At 42.0% G+C, this 18,335-nt stretch overlaps 1 protein-coding gene across 2 annotated transcripts in view; it reads left to right on the top strand.

The window, feature by feature from the left end:
• Positions 1-18,335, top strand: part of LOC311091350 (NACHT, LRR and PYD domains-containing protein 3-like) — an 85,441-nt gene that overhangs the window by 15,260 nt on the left and 51,846 nt on the right. For both annotated transcript variants that reach the window (XM_084127260.1, XM_084127261.1), the window contains exons 7-9: positions 11,582-11,653; positions 12,174-12,347; positions 17,153-17,326. In XM_084127260.1, coding sequence (XP_083983386.1) covers positions 11,582-11,653; positions 12,174-12,347; positions 17,153-17,326 — 420 coding nt within the window. The remainder of the gene's footprint in view (positions 1-11,581; positions 11,654-12,173; positions 12,348-17,152; positions 17,327-18,335) is intronic.

Here is an 18,335-nt window from a genome sequence, read left to right as displayed (position 1 = left end):
CCATGAGTCATAATTATTAATATTTCCAAAATTCCCTATATTCTTGAGCTAATTCAAATTTACCCAGAGTCGTATTTCGTTACATCTTCCACCGTGTCCCGAACAGTCTCGGTTGGGTGATTGATATCTCGGGACGGGCCGCGCTGGTTCTCAGCTCGCCGCCCCAGTGCCTTTCCTTCCCGAAGTGCATGGAGAGCTTACAAGGTTGTAGACAGCACCTTTCTCTGCCAGAAACTGCCTGAATGAGTTTTTTCCCCATCACTACCCTTGACGGAGGAGCGGTGAAGGGTTGCGAGGCAATGTCCCTCCGATGGAGCGGTCTGGCGCGACACAGGTGCACCTGTGTCCGGCGGATGCTGCTTTTTGGATGCGGCCCCTCGTCTCCCCCAAAGGGCCTGTGAGTTCTCGACCGTTCCGACGGGCAGACCTAACAAAGCCTGTGGGCAAGCCGCCGCCTCTTGCGTGCCATGGCGCTGCTTCAGGTCTATCAGGCCGGGGAACTCATGGACATGCACATGGGTAGTCCAGACCGTGCGCTCATAGATGAGCTCCGCACCGCATCCGACCTAGCCCTCTGGGGCATGAGTGTCGTGGCGTGCGTGATCGGTCTGGCGATGTCCACGTCAGTGGTTCAGGAGCGCCATTGTTGGCTCAGCCTGGTTGTATGACTAATGCGGACAAGGTTCGGTTCCTGGTCTCCCCAATTTCCCAGGTTGGGCCGGTCGGCGACGCGGCAGAGAACTGCGCCCAGCAGTTTTCTGCCGCACAAGTGCAGACGGAGGCTATCCGGCACATCCTGTCCTGGCAGCCCGCTGCTGCCACCCTGCCGCCGGTGGCAGTTCCTCCGCCTGCTCGTTGCCGAGGTTGTTCCCCTGCCGCCGCTCTGCTGGGCCTCAGCATAGAGCTGGCCGCAGTATGGACGCCCAGCCCGCTCTAGGTGCTGCCAAGCCAGATGGCAAGCGACAGCGAAAGCGTTCCTGAGCGGGCCACTCAGGGATGGAGGAGGGTGCTTTGGAGTTGGTAATCCACTCCCTCCCCCCGGATGAGAGCTGGGTGGAGTCTTTGTTTGTTTGTGTGTGTGTCTGTTCCACCGCTGGCTCCCAAAAAGAAGCAGGCGGTACCCACACTTCAAAGAAAGAGCAATTCCTCTGTTGCTGGGCCCCAAGAGGGCAATTCTGGCGGTATGCGACCCTGTAAAGCCTTGTACCCCTCAGCCCCCTCTTGTTCGCCAGCTGGCAGCTGGGTGCGTTCGAGGACCCAGTTATCCGCCTTCTCACGCATCCCCTCCCACCCAGTGGAGTCAGGTAAGTGTTGCACCGCACACTCAGATCCCGCTTCGGGCCTCTCGAGCCAGATCCCTATCCTCCACCTCGCTGCCCCACCTCGGGTACTTCTGTGGTTCCCTGGCCCCTGGTCCAGTTTTGTCGAAGTCTAAAACGCTTCCAACCGATGCCCAGCCTGGCCCCATTTGGTACCTTCAGACCCGGCTTGCGATTCATTTCACTCGGCCTCCGCCCAGGCTCAGTGGTATTCATCATACCTAGGTGTTGAGCAGAAATGCTCCTAAAAACTTAGTGAGATTCATCACACCTAGGTGTTGAGCAGAGCTCCTGTCCTGTGTGTATGCGCCGCAGTCCTACTGGCGAAAGACATGAGCTAGCCGTTTCCCTCCTGCCGGTATGAAGTTTGGCTTTCAGAGCCTGTACTTCATTGTACCCTTATTATGTGGTGGGTTACGACCATCTTGGATCTGTGCCAACTGATACGTTCACTTGTTAACACAGAGTTGCATTTTCAATGCCCCATCCCCAAGCTTGGTCTGCAGCGTTCGACCTGAAAGACGTGTACTTTAGATCTCTATCCTTTCGCTCCACAGGCTTACTGTGTTCTTGCGTTCGAAGATACAAAGTATCAGTACATGGTCCTACCCTTTGAGTGCTCCATAGCCAGTTGGGTCTTCAGGTCAACTGGGAAAGAGTAATCTCGCCCAAGTGCTGAGTATCTCTTTTCTAGTATGAAGGTGGTCTCGGTCTAGCGCATCTCTCAAGTGAGGTGTGCCAGCTCAGTGCTATTAAGAAGTGAAAAAGGGTCCCACTGAAACTTCAGAGGCTCCTGGGGCATATGGCAGACGCAGACGCACGGCTTCTTCCATATGGAGACCGCTTCAGCACTGGTTTGACGACCGAGTCCTGAGGTGGCCGTGGCAGAGCGACACGCTCCGTGTAAGAAAACAAACATCCTGGCCTGTCGCCAAAACCCTCAGCCCATAAGCAGACCTTGTGTTTCCCTGGGTTAGTGGCTCCTGGAACAAGTGTCCTCCAAATGTTGGCTGAGGGGCCATGTATAAAGGTCATGCAGTAACAGCTCTGGGCGCCCTTTGACTGCATTGGCATTCATTGCCTCAAGTTGCTTACAGTCCCTCGCTTCGAGACACTGCTGCTCAGTGAGCTTGTACTGTTCTGACAACATTGCGACCGTTGAGCTACGCTCCCCTCGTATGTTGCAACTCGCCCACCACCTCCTCCTTGGAGTCAGAAGTTTCTAAGGTCGCTTCATTCCACCTATTTTCTGCTGGCCTGCTCAATCGTGCCGCTGACAAGCCTCACGATAGCCTCCGGTCCAAATATAGTGGAGACTCCATCACCAGCTGGCCAGCTGTTTCGGACCACTTCGGGGCCGCACAGCCACGTCTGTTGCCCCTCCGGACTCGTTCTACGCCAGTTGTTTCTTCTCTTGTCTGAGTGAATATCTCTCGACAAAGACTCTGGCCACAGCTAGCCCTGGGGCCCCTGCAGAAATGTGTTCCCCAGTGAGCCTTCTTGCACTATGGTGCTAAAATCAGGAAGAGATGGAACAGGTTTTGTTAGTTGCCCCTCATTGGCCCAACCAATCTCCTCTCGACAGTCTTCCTGACACCTTCCTCTGAGTACATTCTTAGCGATGGGGCACGATGGCACCCGTGTTTAGACCGTGGTAAGTTCCAGGTCTGGTTCTAATAAGAACGGGTTCTCCTGCTCGCATGGTCTCCACTAGAGGGTAGGGACTTGCTAGCTTTTGGTCAACAAGTTGTGCCTGGAATTCGGGCCAGCTAACTCTCACAAGTTGATACCCCGGGCTGAATGTGTGCCCAAGGTTCCTACCTCTCCTACGGGACCAGGTGGTGAGCCTGCAAGCGCTGCCCCAGAGGAGGCAGACCCAGCCCCGGCTTTTCTCTGTCCGTCCGCCCTAGTGCGGTTATACGTGATCAGAATGCAAAGCCTATACCTTAGACCAGCTCTATCTGTTATGAAACCAGCAGAAGGGAAGACTGTTTCCAAGCAGAGGTTGGCCCACTTAAAAGTGGTTGCCTTCGTCTTGGTGAGAAATCCCAAGATGCAAACGTGCCCACTCACTGGGTGGTGAGCTCCTCCTAAGTGAGAGTATTGCTCACTCCTAGGCGTTGACAGAGTGCCTTGCTAAACAGATGTTGAATAGAGTTGGGAGCTGGGTGACACCTATACATGTTCGCCAGAAGACTAGTATGTATATCGAACTGTTGCTTTCCGTGGGCTCTCTTCACATGAAGCCAGTTTCACCATCAGCACAGTTTGAATTGTCAGCTTGCTGCACTATTCCCCTCCTATGGACTGGATACATGCGCAATTTTTGCTCCAGTAAAGTTATTAAGTAAAGTAAATTACTTTTTTTGAGTAACTACCCCAACACTGTCAGTTGCTCACAAAATGATGGACAATGGTTCACATTCTGTGCGCGTCATTTTCTCTGAAAATAAAACTAATTAAATTATTAAATAAACAAGTAGGTAAATAAACAAGTAACAAGCAAACAAAATGATTTGCTGATGCAGGTACAAAAAATTTTTTTTCTTGCCCCCTCCCCCCTCAACTCAGGAGTTAAATGTCGCCATGGTGATAACCATAGCAACAGACAGGACAAAAAACTCATATGTCAAAATAGTGTTAGTTAAAGTAAAAGTAGTTAAAGTAGTGTAAATGTAGACTAATAGACCTGCCACAGCAGCATTGACAATAAAATGATATTATAAAGCAGTGTTTAATTAAAAACATATTTGAGAGTATTTAGGAAGGTATGATGTATTATTTACTTGTGATAGGGCTAGGCAATACAACGGTATCGGTATTTATTGGCGGTACACAATTGTCGGTAACAATATAAAAAATGTTCGATATAGCGCTCGATATTTTCATCAAAATGCGCGCGCATCGCTGGCCTGACCACCACAACATTTCCAAACATCAAATGGCAAACGTAATGAAAGTGGAATGAAACCGCGCTACTCGTATTTGCTTATATTAGGGCTGGTGGAATTAACGCGTTAATCTTTGCGATTAATTTGAGATGTTTAACGCATTAAAAAAAATAACGCAATTAACTTTTTTAACACTTTTTTTTGCCTCATTTTAAGGATTTTCTTTTGCGGCTGCTATTGAAAAGGCCGAAAATATGCCGTCCCGCCCCTCCGTGTTCGGCGATTAGGTTTCATTCTTGCGCAGCTTTCATGAGCGTGTCTTTTCCGCTTCATGTGTGCGGCGCGGTCTCCGTTCCGTGTGTGTGTCGGCGCGCTGCGCTCTCTGCTCAATGTTCCGCTCAATGTTTGCGCTGCGCGTTCTGCTCTGTTGTTAACGGCCCAAACGCTCCAATCATGTACCGATCACGCACTGGAAAAGCAAAGTGCGCTCAAATAACGTGACATTTCTCAGTAGTAGACTTCTGTTTACTGATCTGGTTGCTTGGCAACAATGGTAAAATGACCTGCTCTGATCACATGCTCTGGTAATAATAGCTTTGTAGGACTATGTTATATTTTGATAATTAGTAAAATAATAATAATTAAAAAAAGTCTGTTAAATTGATTATGTTGATTGAATATTGAAAAAGAATAATATATTGATGTATTGATGTTTAAAATTATTTTAATATTCTAGGGCTATTTTCTGTTCCTTTTTTTTGTGTTGTTTAATTAAATTAGGTGATTCTAAGTTTAAATATTGATGATTACAAGTTTGGGGGAAATGCAATTAATTGCAATTAATTATAGCAAATTGTGCAATTAATTAGTTAATTTTTTTAATCGATTCCAGTCCTAATATATATATATATATATATATATATATATATATATATATATATATATATAAACAGTACAGGCCAAAAGTTTGGAAACATTAACAGCCTGCATTTATTTGATCAAAAATACAGAAAAAAAATAATATTGTGATATATTATTACAATTTGAAATAATTGGTTTTCAATTTATTATACTTTAAATTATCATTTATTTCTGTGATGCAAAGCTGAATTTTCAGGATCATTACTCCAGTCTTCAATGTCACATGTGACATCCAGTCTATCACATGATCCTTTAGAAATCATTATAATATTCTGATTTATTATGAGTGTTGGAAACAGTTCTGCTGCCTAATATATTTGATGAATAAAAGGTTAAAAAGAACTGCATTTATTCAAAATAAATAATAAAAATATTTTCTAATAATATAAATTATTAGAAAATTATTATTACTTCTTTACTATCACTTTTTATCAATTTAACACATCCTTGCTGAATAAAAGATTTATTTATATTTATTTATTTCAAAAAAAGAAAGAAAAAAATTACTAAACCCAAATTATTGACGAGTAGTGTATATTGTTGTTACAAAAGATTTCTATTTTTAAAACATTTGCTTCTTTTTTTTATTTTTATTTTTATTTTTTTTACTTTTTATTCATCTAAGTATCCTAAAAAAGTATCACAGGTTATGAAAAAATATTAAGCAGCAGAACTGTTTCCAACTTTGATAATGAATCATCATATTAGAATGATTTCTGTGATAGACTGGAGTCATGATCCTGAAAATTCAGCTTTGTATCACAGAAATAAATGATAATTTAAAGTATAATAAATTGAAAACCAATTATTTTAAATTGTAATAATATATCACAATATTACTTTTTTTTCTGTATTTTTGATCAAATAAATGCAGGCTTGATGAGCAGAAGAAACTTCTTTCAAAAACATAAAAAATAGTAATGTTTCCAAACTTTTGGCCTGTACCATATGTAAATAAAAAAAATCATTGAAATTTATCTGGCATTTCTTTCTTTTTGCTGTATCGAAAACGTACCTAACCGTGACACCACTGTGTCGTATCGAACCGAAACGTGAATTTTGTACACCCCTACTTATTACATGTTGATCTGCCTCAAAGTTTGCCTTGATTGTTCTACATTTACCATTTTACATTGCACACATTTTGTAACATTTTAAGATCAAGAGATTCTTTAACACTTACTTTTTATCTTAATATAAGACATCCATCCATCCATCCATTCATCCATCTTCTTCCTCTTATCCGGGGCCAGGTTGCGGGGGCAGCAGTCTAAGCAGGGATGCCTAGGCCTCCCTCTCCCTGGACACTTCCTCCAGCTCTTCCGGGGAGACACCGAGGCGTTCCCAGGCCAGCCGGGTTCTTCCCCGGGCCTCTTCCCGGTGGGACATGCCTGGAACACCTTCCAGGGAAGGCGACCAGGAGGCATCCGGAAAAGATGCCCGAGCCACTTCAGCTGGCCCCACTCAGTCGAATGCCTTCTCCAAGTCCACAAAGCACATGTGGATTGGTTGAGCAAACTCCCACAAACCCTCTAGCACCCTGGAGAGGGTATAGAGCTGGTCCAGTGTTCCACGGCCGGGATGAAAACCGCACTGTTCCTCCTGGATCCGAGGTTCTACTAACGGCCGTGTTCTCCTCTCCAGTACCCTGGCATAGACTTTCCAGGGGAGGCTGAGAAGTGTGATTCCCCCTATAGTTGGAGCACACCCTCCGGTCCCCCTTCTTAAAAAGAGGGACCACCACCCCGGTCTGCCAGTCCAAAGGCACTGTCCCCGACCGCCACGCGATGTTGCAGAGGCGTGTCAGCCAAGACAGCCCCAACAACATCCAGAGACTTGAGGTACTCGGGGCGGATCTCATCCACCCCCGGTGCCTTGTCACTGAGGAGTTTCTTGACTACCTCTGTGACTTCAGCCCGGGTGATGGACGAGTCCACCCCCAAGCCCTCAGCCTCTGCTTCCTCAATGGAAGACATGACGGTGGGATTGAGGAGATCCTTGAAGTATTCCTTCCACCGTCCAATGACATCCCCTGTCGAGGTCAACAGCTGCCCACCTCCACTGAAAACAGCATTGGTAGGGCACTGCTTTCCCCTCCTGAGGCGGCGGACGTTTTGCCAGAATCTCTTCGAGGCCGACCGGTAGTCCTTCTCCATGGCCTCACCGAACTCCTCCCAGGCCCGATTTTTTGCCTCCACAACCACCCGGGCTGCAGTCCGCTTGGCCCGTCGGTACCCGTCAGCTTTCCTATACCAGCGTTCATAACAGGTTGAGAAGGCGAGGAAACAGACACCCGCTTCCCATGTTAACTCTGTCAAATGTCAGATCATTAAATAATAAACTGGATGAGATCACAACACGCCTCCGGTTTGATGAGGAGTTTAGGAGGAGTAATTTGCTCTGTTTCACAGAGACGTGGCTTCACGAGGACAGCACATGCATTGACATGGATGGATTTACAGTTATAAGAGCAGATTATGATAAGGTGTCATCTCAAAAATCCATCGGGGGAGGACTCTGCAAGTTTATTGACAGCACTTGGGCCTCACAATTCAAAGTGCTCAAGAGATTGTGCACTAGAGACTATGAGCTGCTGTCTGTATCTATCAGGCCGTTTTACCTTCCGTGGGAGTTTGGGCAAATCACCATTATTCTTGTCTATGTTCCAGGGCCTAACAATAAAGAAGCTGCGGAAATAATAACTGACAGCTTCAATGCTGCTCTCTCCCGATCGGCAGATCAGCCGGTTTTTATTTTTGGGGATTTCAACACATGTCAGCTGTCACCTCATCTACCCACTCTGCAGCAGTCTGTCACCACGCCCACTCGCTCCACTCGCATACTGGACCAATGCTTCAGTAACATCCCAGACGCATATAAGGCAGTGACTCGCCCTCCTCTTGGTAAGTCAGATCACAACGTCATTCATCTCCTTTCAACATACAGACAGAAAGTCAGACGTGAAAAAATACACCTGAAAACTGTACGTCAATGGACTGAGGATGGGGAGGAGGAGCTCAGAGATTGTTTTGACTCCAAGGATTGGCGCATGTTTTTTGACGCATGCTCTGATCATCATGAATTGAAAGACACAATCACATGCTATATCAAGTTTTGTGAAGAAACTGTTATCACCTCTAAGATAGTTCAGGTGTTTAGTAATAACAAGCCATGGCTCTCAAAGGATCTTAAAACGTGTCTGAATGAGAAAAGGGCTGCATTTTTAAGAGGAGAAAATGATGTAGTAAAGGAGAAAGAGAAGGAATTTAAGCGTAAAGTTTTTACAGCAAAAATAGATTTTAAGAATAAGGTTGAACAAAGATTCTGTACAGGCAATGCAAAACAAGCATGGGAGGGATTAAACACAATAATGGGTAGGGAAGGAAAAAAACAAAGTGTAAACGTGGCAGATTGTGGTAAATTCGTTAATGATTTAAACATCTTCTATGGAAGATACGATGTGAGAGACCCGAAAATAGGCTGTAGTATTACCTGTGATTAGATTGGTAGCTATGAACATATACAGCTTTCTGTAGAAGAAGTAGCCATGTCTCTCTAAAATTAGACCAAACAAAGCCCCTGGGCCTGATGGCCTCCAAGGAAGGGTGCTAAAGGCATGCTCTCAACAGCTTAAAGGGGTTCTCACTCAGCTGTTTCAAATTTTGCTGAATTGTGGTGTTTTTCCAAATTCATGGAAGAAATCCACAATAATACCTGTGCCTAAAGTCTCTAAGGCTGTAGCCCTTGGAGACTTTAGACCAGTGGCACTCACTCCACTCTTAGCCAAGTGTATGGAGAGAGTGGTCAGCACCCATCTTATGTCTTCTGTTTGTAATCAACTTGACCCCCTTCAATTTGCCTATAGGTCACACAGGGGCACAGAGGACGCAACTCTTACTCTTGTAAATCAAATAGCTAAACATTTGCAACAACTAAAATCACTTGCTCGGGTTCTTTTTATTGATTTTACTTCTGCTTTTAATACTATGCAAATTGAAATTCTTTTAGAACAACTTCATAGGATGAATGTGAATGGTGGGCTCATTCACTGGATTAGAAGTTTCTTAACTGACCACCCTCAGAGAGTCTTAATGAATGGGGTCTACTCAGATGAGCTTGTTATAAATACTGGAGCACCACAAGGCTGTGTGTTGTCACCTCTGATGTTTTCAATTTATATAAATTATATGACTGTGCACAGCACCAATGTTAGTTTACTTAAATATGTTGATGACATGGCCTTGGTAGGACTTCTTACAGAAAATAATGCAGCACATGTGGAAGCTTACTTTAGCTAAGTCACTTTACTGCAGGACTGGTGTCAGACTGTTAAATTGAAAATTAACGTGACTAAAACAAAAGAACTTATAATACAAACGAAACCAAGAGGGGCCAGTAACATCAACCCTGTTGTACTTAACAGCCGGCCTGTGGAAGTAGTCGAAAATTTTAAGTACTTGGGTACAATCATTGATTGCACTTTAAGTTTTAATCTTAACTCATAGAGTATTTTTAAGAGAGCTAACCAGCGATTGTTTTTAATTAGAAAACACATTCTTGAGATGGCATATAGGGGCCTTGTAGAAAGTATTTTACAGTTTAATATAACAGCTTGGTATGGCAATCTGAATGTGAAAGATAAAAACAAGCTTTCCAAAATTGTTAATACTGCAGGGAAGGTGATTGGCAAGTCACAAAGGCAGCTTGGGGATGTATTTGATAAGGCAGTACTCAGGAAGGCCAGACAGATATCAACAGACACCCTACACCCACTAAAATCAGAGTTTGAGTTGCTTCCATCTGGCCGTAGATTCAGGGTCCCAAGGGCGAGCCGGAACATCTATAAGAGATCTTTTATTCCCCATGCCATACAGGAACTTAATTTAAACTAAAATCGTTTTTAAATGTGTTTATTGTAGGTCGAAACCTACCTTATTTCAATCAGCTGCGCTGCTTTCCATTTTCTGTTGTTGTATGTTGATGGTGGTAGTATTGTACTCTTAACTGTGTGTATTTTAATGTAAGTTTAAGTGTGATGTCACTGATGCATTTCTGTTCAGAGAAGTCGAAGACAAATTTCCACTAATGTGGACAATAAAGTCTAATGAATGAATGAATGAAGACATATGGCCGGAGGTCAGATGAAACGACCACAAAGTCAGTCATTGACCTCCAGCCTAGGGTGTCCAGATGCCATGTGCACTGATGGACACCCTTATGCTTGAACATGGTGTTCGTTATGGACAAGCTGTAACTAGCACAGAAGTCCTAGCACAGAAGTCCAATAACAGAACACCACTCGGGTTCAGATCAGGGGGGCCGTTCCTCCAAATCACGCCCCTCCAGGTGTCACTGTCGCTGCCCACGTGGGTGTTGAAGTCCCCCAATAGAACGACGGAGTCCCTAGTCGGAGCACTTTCCAGCACCCCTCCCAGAGACCCCAAGAAGGCCGGGTACTCTACACTGCCGCTTGGCCCATAGGCGCACACGACAGTGAGAGACCTATCCCCGACCCGAAGGCGCAGGGAAGCGACCCTCTCGTTCACCGGGGTGAACTTCAACACATGGCGGCTGAGCTGAGGGGCTATAAGCAAACCCACACCAGCCCGCCGCCTCTCACCATGGGCAACTCCAGAGTGGTAAAGAGTCCATCCTCTCTCAAGGAGTGTGGTTCCAGAGCCCAAGCCGTGCGTGGAGGTGATCCCGACTATCTCTAGTCGGTACCTCTCAATCTCCCGCACAATCTCAGGCTCCTTCCCCGCCAGCGAGGTGGCGTTCCACATCCCTAGAGCTAGTTTCCGTGTGTCCAGGGATCAGGTTGTCGAGGCCCCCGCCTTCGACTGCCGCCCGATCCACAATGCACCGGCCCCTTATGGTCCCTCCTGTTGGTGGTGTGCCCGCTTTTAGGGTGGCCCCACGTCGCTCTTCCACGTCGCCGGAGCCCGTGGGGGGAGGCCCGGCCACCAGGCGCTCGCATACGAGCCCCAACCCCGGGCCTGGCTCCAGGGTGGGGCCCTGGCTGCGCCATACCGGGCGACATCACGGTCCTTGGATATTTCTTCATCATAAGGGGTTTATGAACCACTCTTAGTCTGACCCGTCGCCTAGGACCTGTTTGCCTTGGGAGACCCTACCAGGGGCATATAGCCCCAGACAACATAGCTCCTAGGGTCCTTCGGGACCAATATAATTAAAAACTAATATAATTTGTTGTTTGTCTTAATAATGTGGATAAATAAATAAAAACAGAGGTTTAAATTCAAACTTTTCTATTTGTCTTAAAAAAAAAAGTTAAGAATTATCGATAAAAAATGTATAAATAATTATCGATACCGAACGATATGAAACATTATATCGGGATACATTTTTTAACTATATCGCACAGCCCTAACTGGTGATATGAATTATTATTATTATTAGCATTAATAATTAACTTTTTTTTTCAATTAGTGTCACACAAAACACAGCAGATGAAGTTCTTCAGAAGCTGCTGCCTGTGTTTACAGCAACTAGATCAGCTTGGTAAGTAACACTGAGAACAAGCATCACTGTTAAAACATTATAACAGTTCTTACTTAAACATTATAAATTAATGGTTTAACAAAAAATAAGAGTGTCACACTTCAGCCTTTAAACCCTACACCTATCTGACCTGATTTGTGATCTACGTAAACATTTTTTATGATATTTGTGTGAGAAATTTATTTTCAAATATATGCATTTATAATGTATGTATATAGACATTTATATTTAGACTTTTTATATTAATTTTAATTTGAATACATTTTAATTTAATTTAAATGTTAATGCATTTATATTTAGTGAAAACAAATGTATTCAATGTATATAATTTTATCAGTTTTATGTAATCTTTCTCCCTCACATAGAGACATAGACTCTTAGAATAACAGTTAAACTTACTGATATATGGAATTAATTGTTTAAAAAAAGAGATATTGCACAAATAATAAACACAATTCAGAAAAACAAAGATTTCTGTTTTGATCTGAGAGAGTGAAGGGTGTGTCATTGTTCTCTACAGGTTGGGTGATTGTGGTGTCACAGATGAAGGTTATGCTGCTCTGGCTTCAGCTCTGAGATCAAACCCCTCACTCCTGAGAGAACTGGATCTGTCATATAATAAATATGGAGACTCAGGAGTGAAGCTGTTTTCTGCTGTACTGGAGAATCCTCACTGTAAACTGGAGATACTGAGGTAAGATCATCTCTACCATAAAGACTCGGAGTGAATAAGGATTAATATGTAGATAGTGCATACAATATATCTTTGGTGTAAGCCCCATCCGGTGGTTCAGCGACAGATTCCTGCTTGAACCATCAGATCCTGCCGGCGGTTGAAGGCAGCGGTGCGGAGTCTTCCTGAAGAGGAACATTTACATCTTCATATATTATTCCAAAAGAAAGTAAAACTAACAGTTAAATAAATCAGACGAACTATAAACCAGACAACAGATGCAGGATACTGGCAGAAGTCCTGCAGTGATGACCAAAAAAATGATAACCACATTTTATAAAGAGTTGACTGTTCCTTTAAAATTAAGTTTTATCGCTTTGCTTTGAATGCATGTGTGTTTCAAATCCTGCGAGAGAAAGAGTCTAGCAAATCACAGTATCGCACAGCAGACGCACATCACTTTCATTTCAAGACAGCGCTCCAAAACTGCTAAATCTAAACCAAACTCACTTCACTTTTGAATGAATGAACAAAGTGGCGTCGATGAGTTGGAAGTTCGGTGTTTGAAAAAACAGAATCAACGGGAAAAAGTGCAATATAGCTCTCTATATGCAGCATATCCCAACTTCATTCAAGCCGCTTACAACTGCTGTTTCTGTCTCTATTTTTGAGAACCAGAACCAAGCTAACTAAACAAGTTGAACTTTAGCTATATAGGCTGTGAGCCCTTTTATTAATATGCATGGAGGTGAGGAATATTACAAAAAAATGTCAAGTTCCCTCAGTAATGAATGATCTTATTCACTACTTTCTCAATTGCAATGACAAATTAATTGAATATGGTTCTGATGTAGACACTAAAACTATCATGAACTGCTCCGAGACTCGAAGGTGAGATCCAAATGCAGCTTTTATTATGGGCAATCCAAAGGCGTAATCCAAAGTACAGGCAATGGGTCAAAACACAGGTAGGCAGTCCAAACAAACAAACAAAACAGGCAGGGGTCAGAGGCAAGAGAGTAATCCATGGAACAGGCAAGAAATCCAAAAAGCAAGAGACAGGAAACAAGGGAGAATGCTCAGAGATGTAGTGTGACAAAAAAAAAAACTTTGCAGTGAGTGAAAGAGTGAACATGGTATAAATAAGCTGAGACTAACAGGGTGATGAGACACAGGTGAATGCAATCAGTGATGATGAGTCTGGGCAGTGAGTTATGGGAAATGTAGTTTGTGAAGGAGTGATAATAATCTGGTGTAGAGTGCCCTCTGGTGGCTCTCAAGGGCACTCCAGCTGGTGACCGTTACAAAAACAGTCCAGTATATAGTCAAACTCATTTTTATGTTGAAATAAAGAGCTGTAAATAAATTCTGTTTCACCCCTTTAGATTAGGTCACAGAAAATCTGAAAATGTCATTAAGTGCTTTAATACAGCCTTTATTGGACATTAATTAGGCTACATTAGAATTAAAGGGTTAGTTCACCCAAAAATAAAAATGCTGACAGTGAAGCTCACTATTCTGGCTCACTATTAAGAACACACACACACAAGCACAGACACACACACACTCACACAAACACACACACACAGAAGCACACACACACATGGGCATAGATTATAAAATGTAAATCCTGCACTTTTTGTAGGGCAAGTGTTTTCACGAAAAGTTGAGGTTTTCGCGGGCCAATGTGTATACATCCAGATTTAAAATTCAAAGAGTCAAAGATAGTCTATACGTGACTTTCACGTTTCCATGGTAATCAGTCACTGGTGCATAACGACACGCCCATGCTCGCACCCGCGCTGTATCCATCATTTTTATAGAGGTCGCAATGAGTTCAAAACGGCAAAAAACTCTTCACTCCTTTTTCACGAAAAAGTCAAGCACTGTAAGTTGTCATGTGGCATCCAAATTGTGTTGCACAATGATGAATAACTCTGCCTATTTCTCGAGTTGAATAATTAAGTTTTTTTGTAAATTGAAAATATCCACTACCCGCACGCTTGTTTTCAGTCTTTTTTTTATTCGTAACATCTTTTATTTTCACGGATATGTTATCAAAGCTCTTCAAATTAGAATAAAGATGGTGATTGTTAATGTTGAATTTGGATTTTCATGCATTAACAGCCACTGTATATCTTCTTGAATCATGCAGCGTTGTAACGTGTGGCCTACATGATGTTTACCATATATAATTCAGTAACACTTTACAAATAGATAAAAAAGTTTGTTGACAAACTTTAAATTGACTTGAAAAAGCCTAACCAGAAAGTTTGAAGTAGTTTTAAAAGCTTGACGTTTGACGTAGCCTACACAAAAAAACAATGTGAAATATGTAAACAATATAGTACAATATACAATACTATGTGCAATATAAAGTACAGAACATATTTTTCTTTCTTTCTGTTTTATTGCTTTAAACACAAATAGCATATTAACCCCCCCCCACACACACACACACACACAAAGACACACAGACACACACTCACTCACTCACTCACTCACTCACACAGACAGACACACACACACACTAGGGATGTGACAATACACTTAGACTATGGGGAAAAGTTAAATCCTACACTTATAAAGACTGTACATTGTTTAAGATGAGTCATATTTACAAAAACAATTCATCACATCTTTCTGAGTTTTATTTCAGAAGCATCATAAACTACTACATTCTATTTAATAAATAATTCAATAACAAATACATATTTTAACAGTCACTTGTCGCCACCTAGTGGTAAGACAATGTTCTCGATAAATGCGTTACTTTAAGTGCCAAGTTTCTATCAAAAGCTGATTTACTATATTTGGATTGCTACCGTAGACATCAGTATGTATTTTTGAACTTTAAACTTTTATCCCAGTACTTCTATGATAATTTAAACTATTCTATCACAGAAATAATGATACTATTATGAGGTTTAAAAGACCTTTTGTGAAGCTGTTTCATGACAACTCTCTCTGGGTCAGTGGCAGCGCCAACACAGATTTGAATGTCGCGATATGATTTTGTCAAAGGTGTAATAGAAGTGTTGGAAGAAGATCGTGTGGGTGTTTAAATGGAGATCACAGATCACATTTAAAGATGAATCGTGCAGCTCTACTGTCTTATCTCTCTCTCTCAGCATATCAGTCTCACGTCGCTTCCACACGTCCACTTGAAAGGGATATTACGGAACTCATAGATAATGACACATTTAATTCTCTGTTCGAAAAATAAAAGCAAAATAAAGCAATTTAATCAATATTTTGAATCAATATCGATTCTGGAATAAAAAAAAACAATTTTCAAATCATAAACAAAAAGAACCGCGATATAGGTGAATAATTTTTTTCTTCCAGCCCTAACACACACACACACACACACACACACACACACACACACACACACACATTCCTTAAAATGTTTACAAATACATTAAGCACACACACACACGTTACATTTCCATGTTTTATGGGGACTTTCCATAGAAATAATGATTTTTATACTGTACAAACTGTATATTCAATCCTCTAATTCTAACTGATGTACATGAACTAATTAGTATTTTATGTATTTCATATTGACAGCATTATGTTATTTATTTTTTAAGTGTCATGTTTATATTTGGATATAGGCTTAATGGCCCTCATTTATCAAAAGTGCGTACACCAAATTTCCAGCGTACACCTGGCGTACACCCAAAACCACGGTGACTTTGAGATTTATCAATATGGACGTTGGCGTACGGCACGCTCAAATCCTACGCCAGCTCAGGAGGTGGTGTACGCACGTTTTGAGTTAGTGCGGAAATGCGCAGAAAACCAATTCCTAACACCACAAAACGCACTGACAAACTAAAAGATATGATATATTATGACCCACTGTAAAAAAACACACCAATATATTAATTATAAACTTCAGTGTTTATTTTTGTGCAACATGGAATTCAATGTTTAATTTGTGTGACTTTACCAAAGCATTTGATTTGTAGGCATATGTATTCCTTCAGTTGCGAGCCTGTGCGCTTTACCTGACGTTTCAAGCTTTGTTTATACTTTCGCCTGGCTCCGCAGCGCGAGTCTCCGCAGACTGCGCGCGCACCTCCCCAAACGGACGAGTTATACTCTATAGGCTACTCGACGCGCTCGCCATCGTACTATTCTTTGAAACAATGGTTAGGCCAGTTTTCTGTTTCATTTAAAAACTGTGGCAGATTGCCTCATATACAACATGTTGAAGAGATAAATTATGCACTGATCAAAATAAAAATGACATTCTTCTTCTTTTAAATAATAATAATAATAATACAAATAATAATAATAACGACATTCTTCTTCTAAATAACAATAAGCGTCATTAATAATAAAAATCATAATAAGAAGAAGAATATTACAAATTGTCATGCAATTATTAATGTGAATATATGGTACTCCACATCACATCATCATCACTATTGTACACCCCAATACATGTGAGGTGATACGAAATTAAATGCTAATTGTTTCAAAACACGTGCTGTAAAATAATGCATTGTGATAGGTAATTTGCTCATCCAAGTTTATCTTCTTTGCCGTCTTCCGTGTGTCCATGGCGTAAAATGAGGGCGTGGGGGAAGCGGAGACTTGAATATATAGGGGCGTGTTATTCTAATGACGATCGTTTTCAGCCGAGGCATTTATCAAAGGCAGGTATTGCGTACACCTGGATTTCAAAGGTACGCACAGCTTCATAAATCAGGCGGTGAGAGGAGTGTAAGCATAATCTTACGCCAACATATACGCCTTTTTCTACGCAAGAATGATAAATGAGGGCCAATGTGTGTAATTGTTCTCTACAGGTTGTGGAAGTGTGGAGTCGCAGATGAAGGTTGTGCTGCTCTGGCTTCAGCTCTGAGATCAAACCCCTCACACCTGAGAACACTGCATCTGTCATATAATAAACTAGGAGACTCAGGAGTGAAGCTGCTCTCTGTTGGACTGGAGAATCCTCTCTGTAAACTGGAGATACTGTGGTAAGATCATCTCTACCATAAAGACTCAGAGTGAACTAGATGTACCGCATGGCGGTACAAAATATGACCGCCGCTCAGGCCTGCACTGGCTTTCCACAAAAATAAATGACGTGGAGCAATTTGGCTCTATTGCGTGTTTATGTATATACCTAAAAAAAGTAGTAGTATGTGCATGTCTGTCTGTGTGTGTGTGTGTGTGTGTGTGTGTGTGTGTGTTTGTGTATGTGTGTGTCTGTGTGTGTGTGTGTGTGTGTCTGTGCGTCAGAGGTGGGAGTAAGTCACTAAATGCAAGTCTCAAGTCAAGTCCAAGTCTTAACATTGCAAGTCAAAGTCAAGTCAAGTCATTCTGTTGTAAGGGTCAAGTCAAAGTCAAGTCAAGTCATTCTGTTGTAAGGGTCAAGTCAAGTCAAGTCAAGTCATTCTGTTGTAAGGGTCAAGTCAAGTCAAGTCATACTCTTTGTCAAGTCAAGTGAAGTCGCAACTTAGTCATCAAGTCATACCAAGTCACACACAGGCTCGTTTTACACATTTTTTTTTAACTCTGGGACTTTTATTACTTATTTAGACACAGAGGGCTGATGGGTTACAAAAATAAGTAAACTAACTTGTGTGTAATAAATAAAATATCATTAAGAAGCACTTTAAATGCTCTAAAATAAAAATAAATTAAATGAACACAAGTAAACAAGAATTAATAAAACTTTTCCCATCTTGTGCTAGCCATACATATAGTTATTTTGCTGTGATGTCAAATTTCCAGATACTTACATAATTGTGACGAATTTAATCCTTTTCAAGTTATTATTTTGCAGTGTAAGATTCCAGTTAACACCTTTAAATATTACATAAATGTTTTATGCATTTTTATTAAACTTAATGTGTATAAATCAGCAGCAAAAAGTAATTCTTGAAAAAATCTGCACAGTAATTTTATAAAATCTAAACATGTTAATAAAAACAAAGGCATTAGGCAGTCATACATTTCACAATTTTATATTTATATATTAAT

Source organism: Abramis brama (genome assembly GCF_963993115.1).
Source record: "Abramis brama genome assembly, chromosome: 10".
Taxonomy (NCBI): Eukaryota; Metazoa; Chordata; class Actinopteri; order Cypriniformes; family Leuciscidae; genus Abramis; species Abramis brama.
Note: the sequence above shows the minus strand (reverse complement) of the source record. Positions and strands in the feature narration are given on the sequence as shown.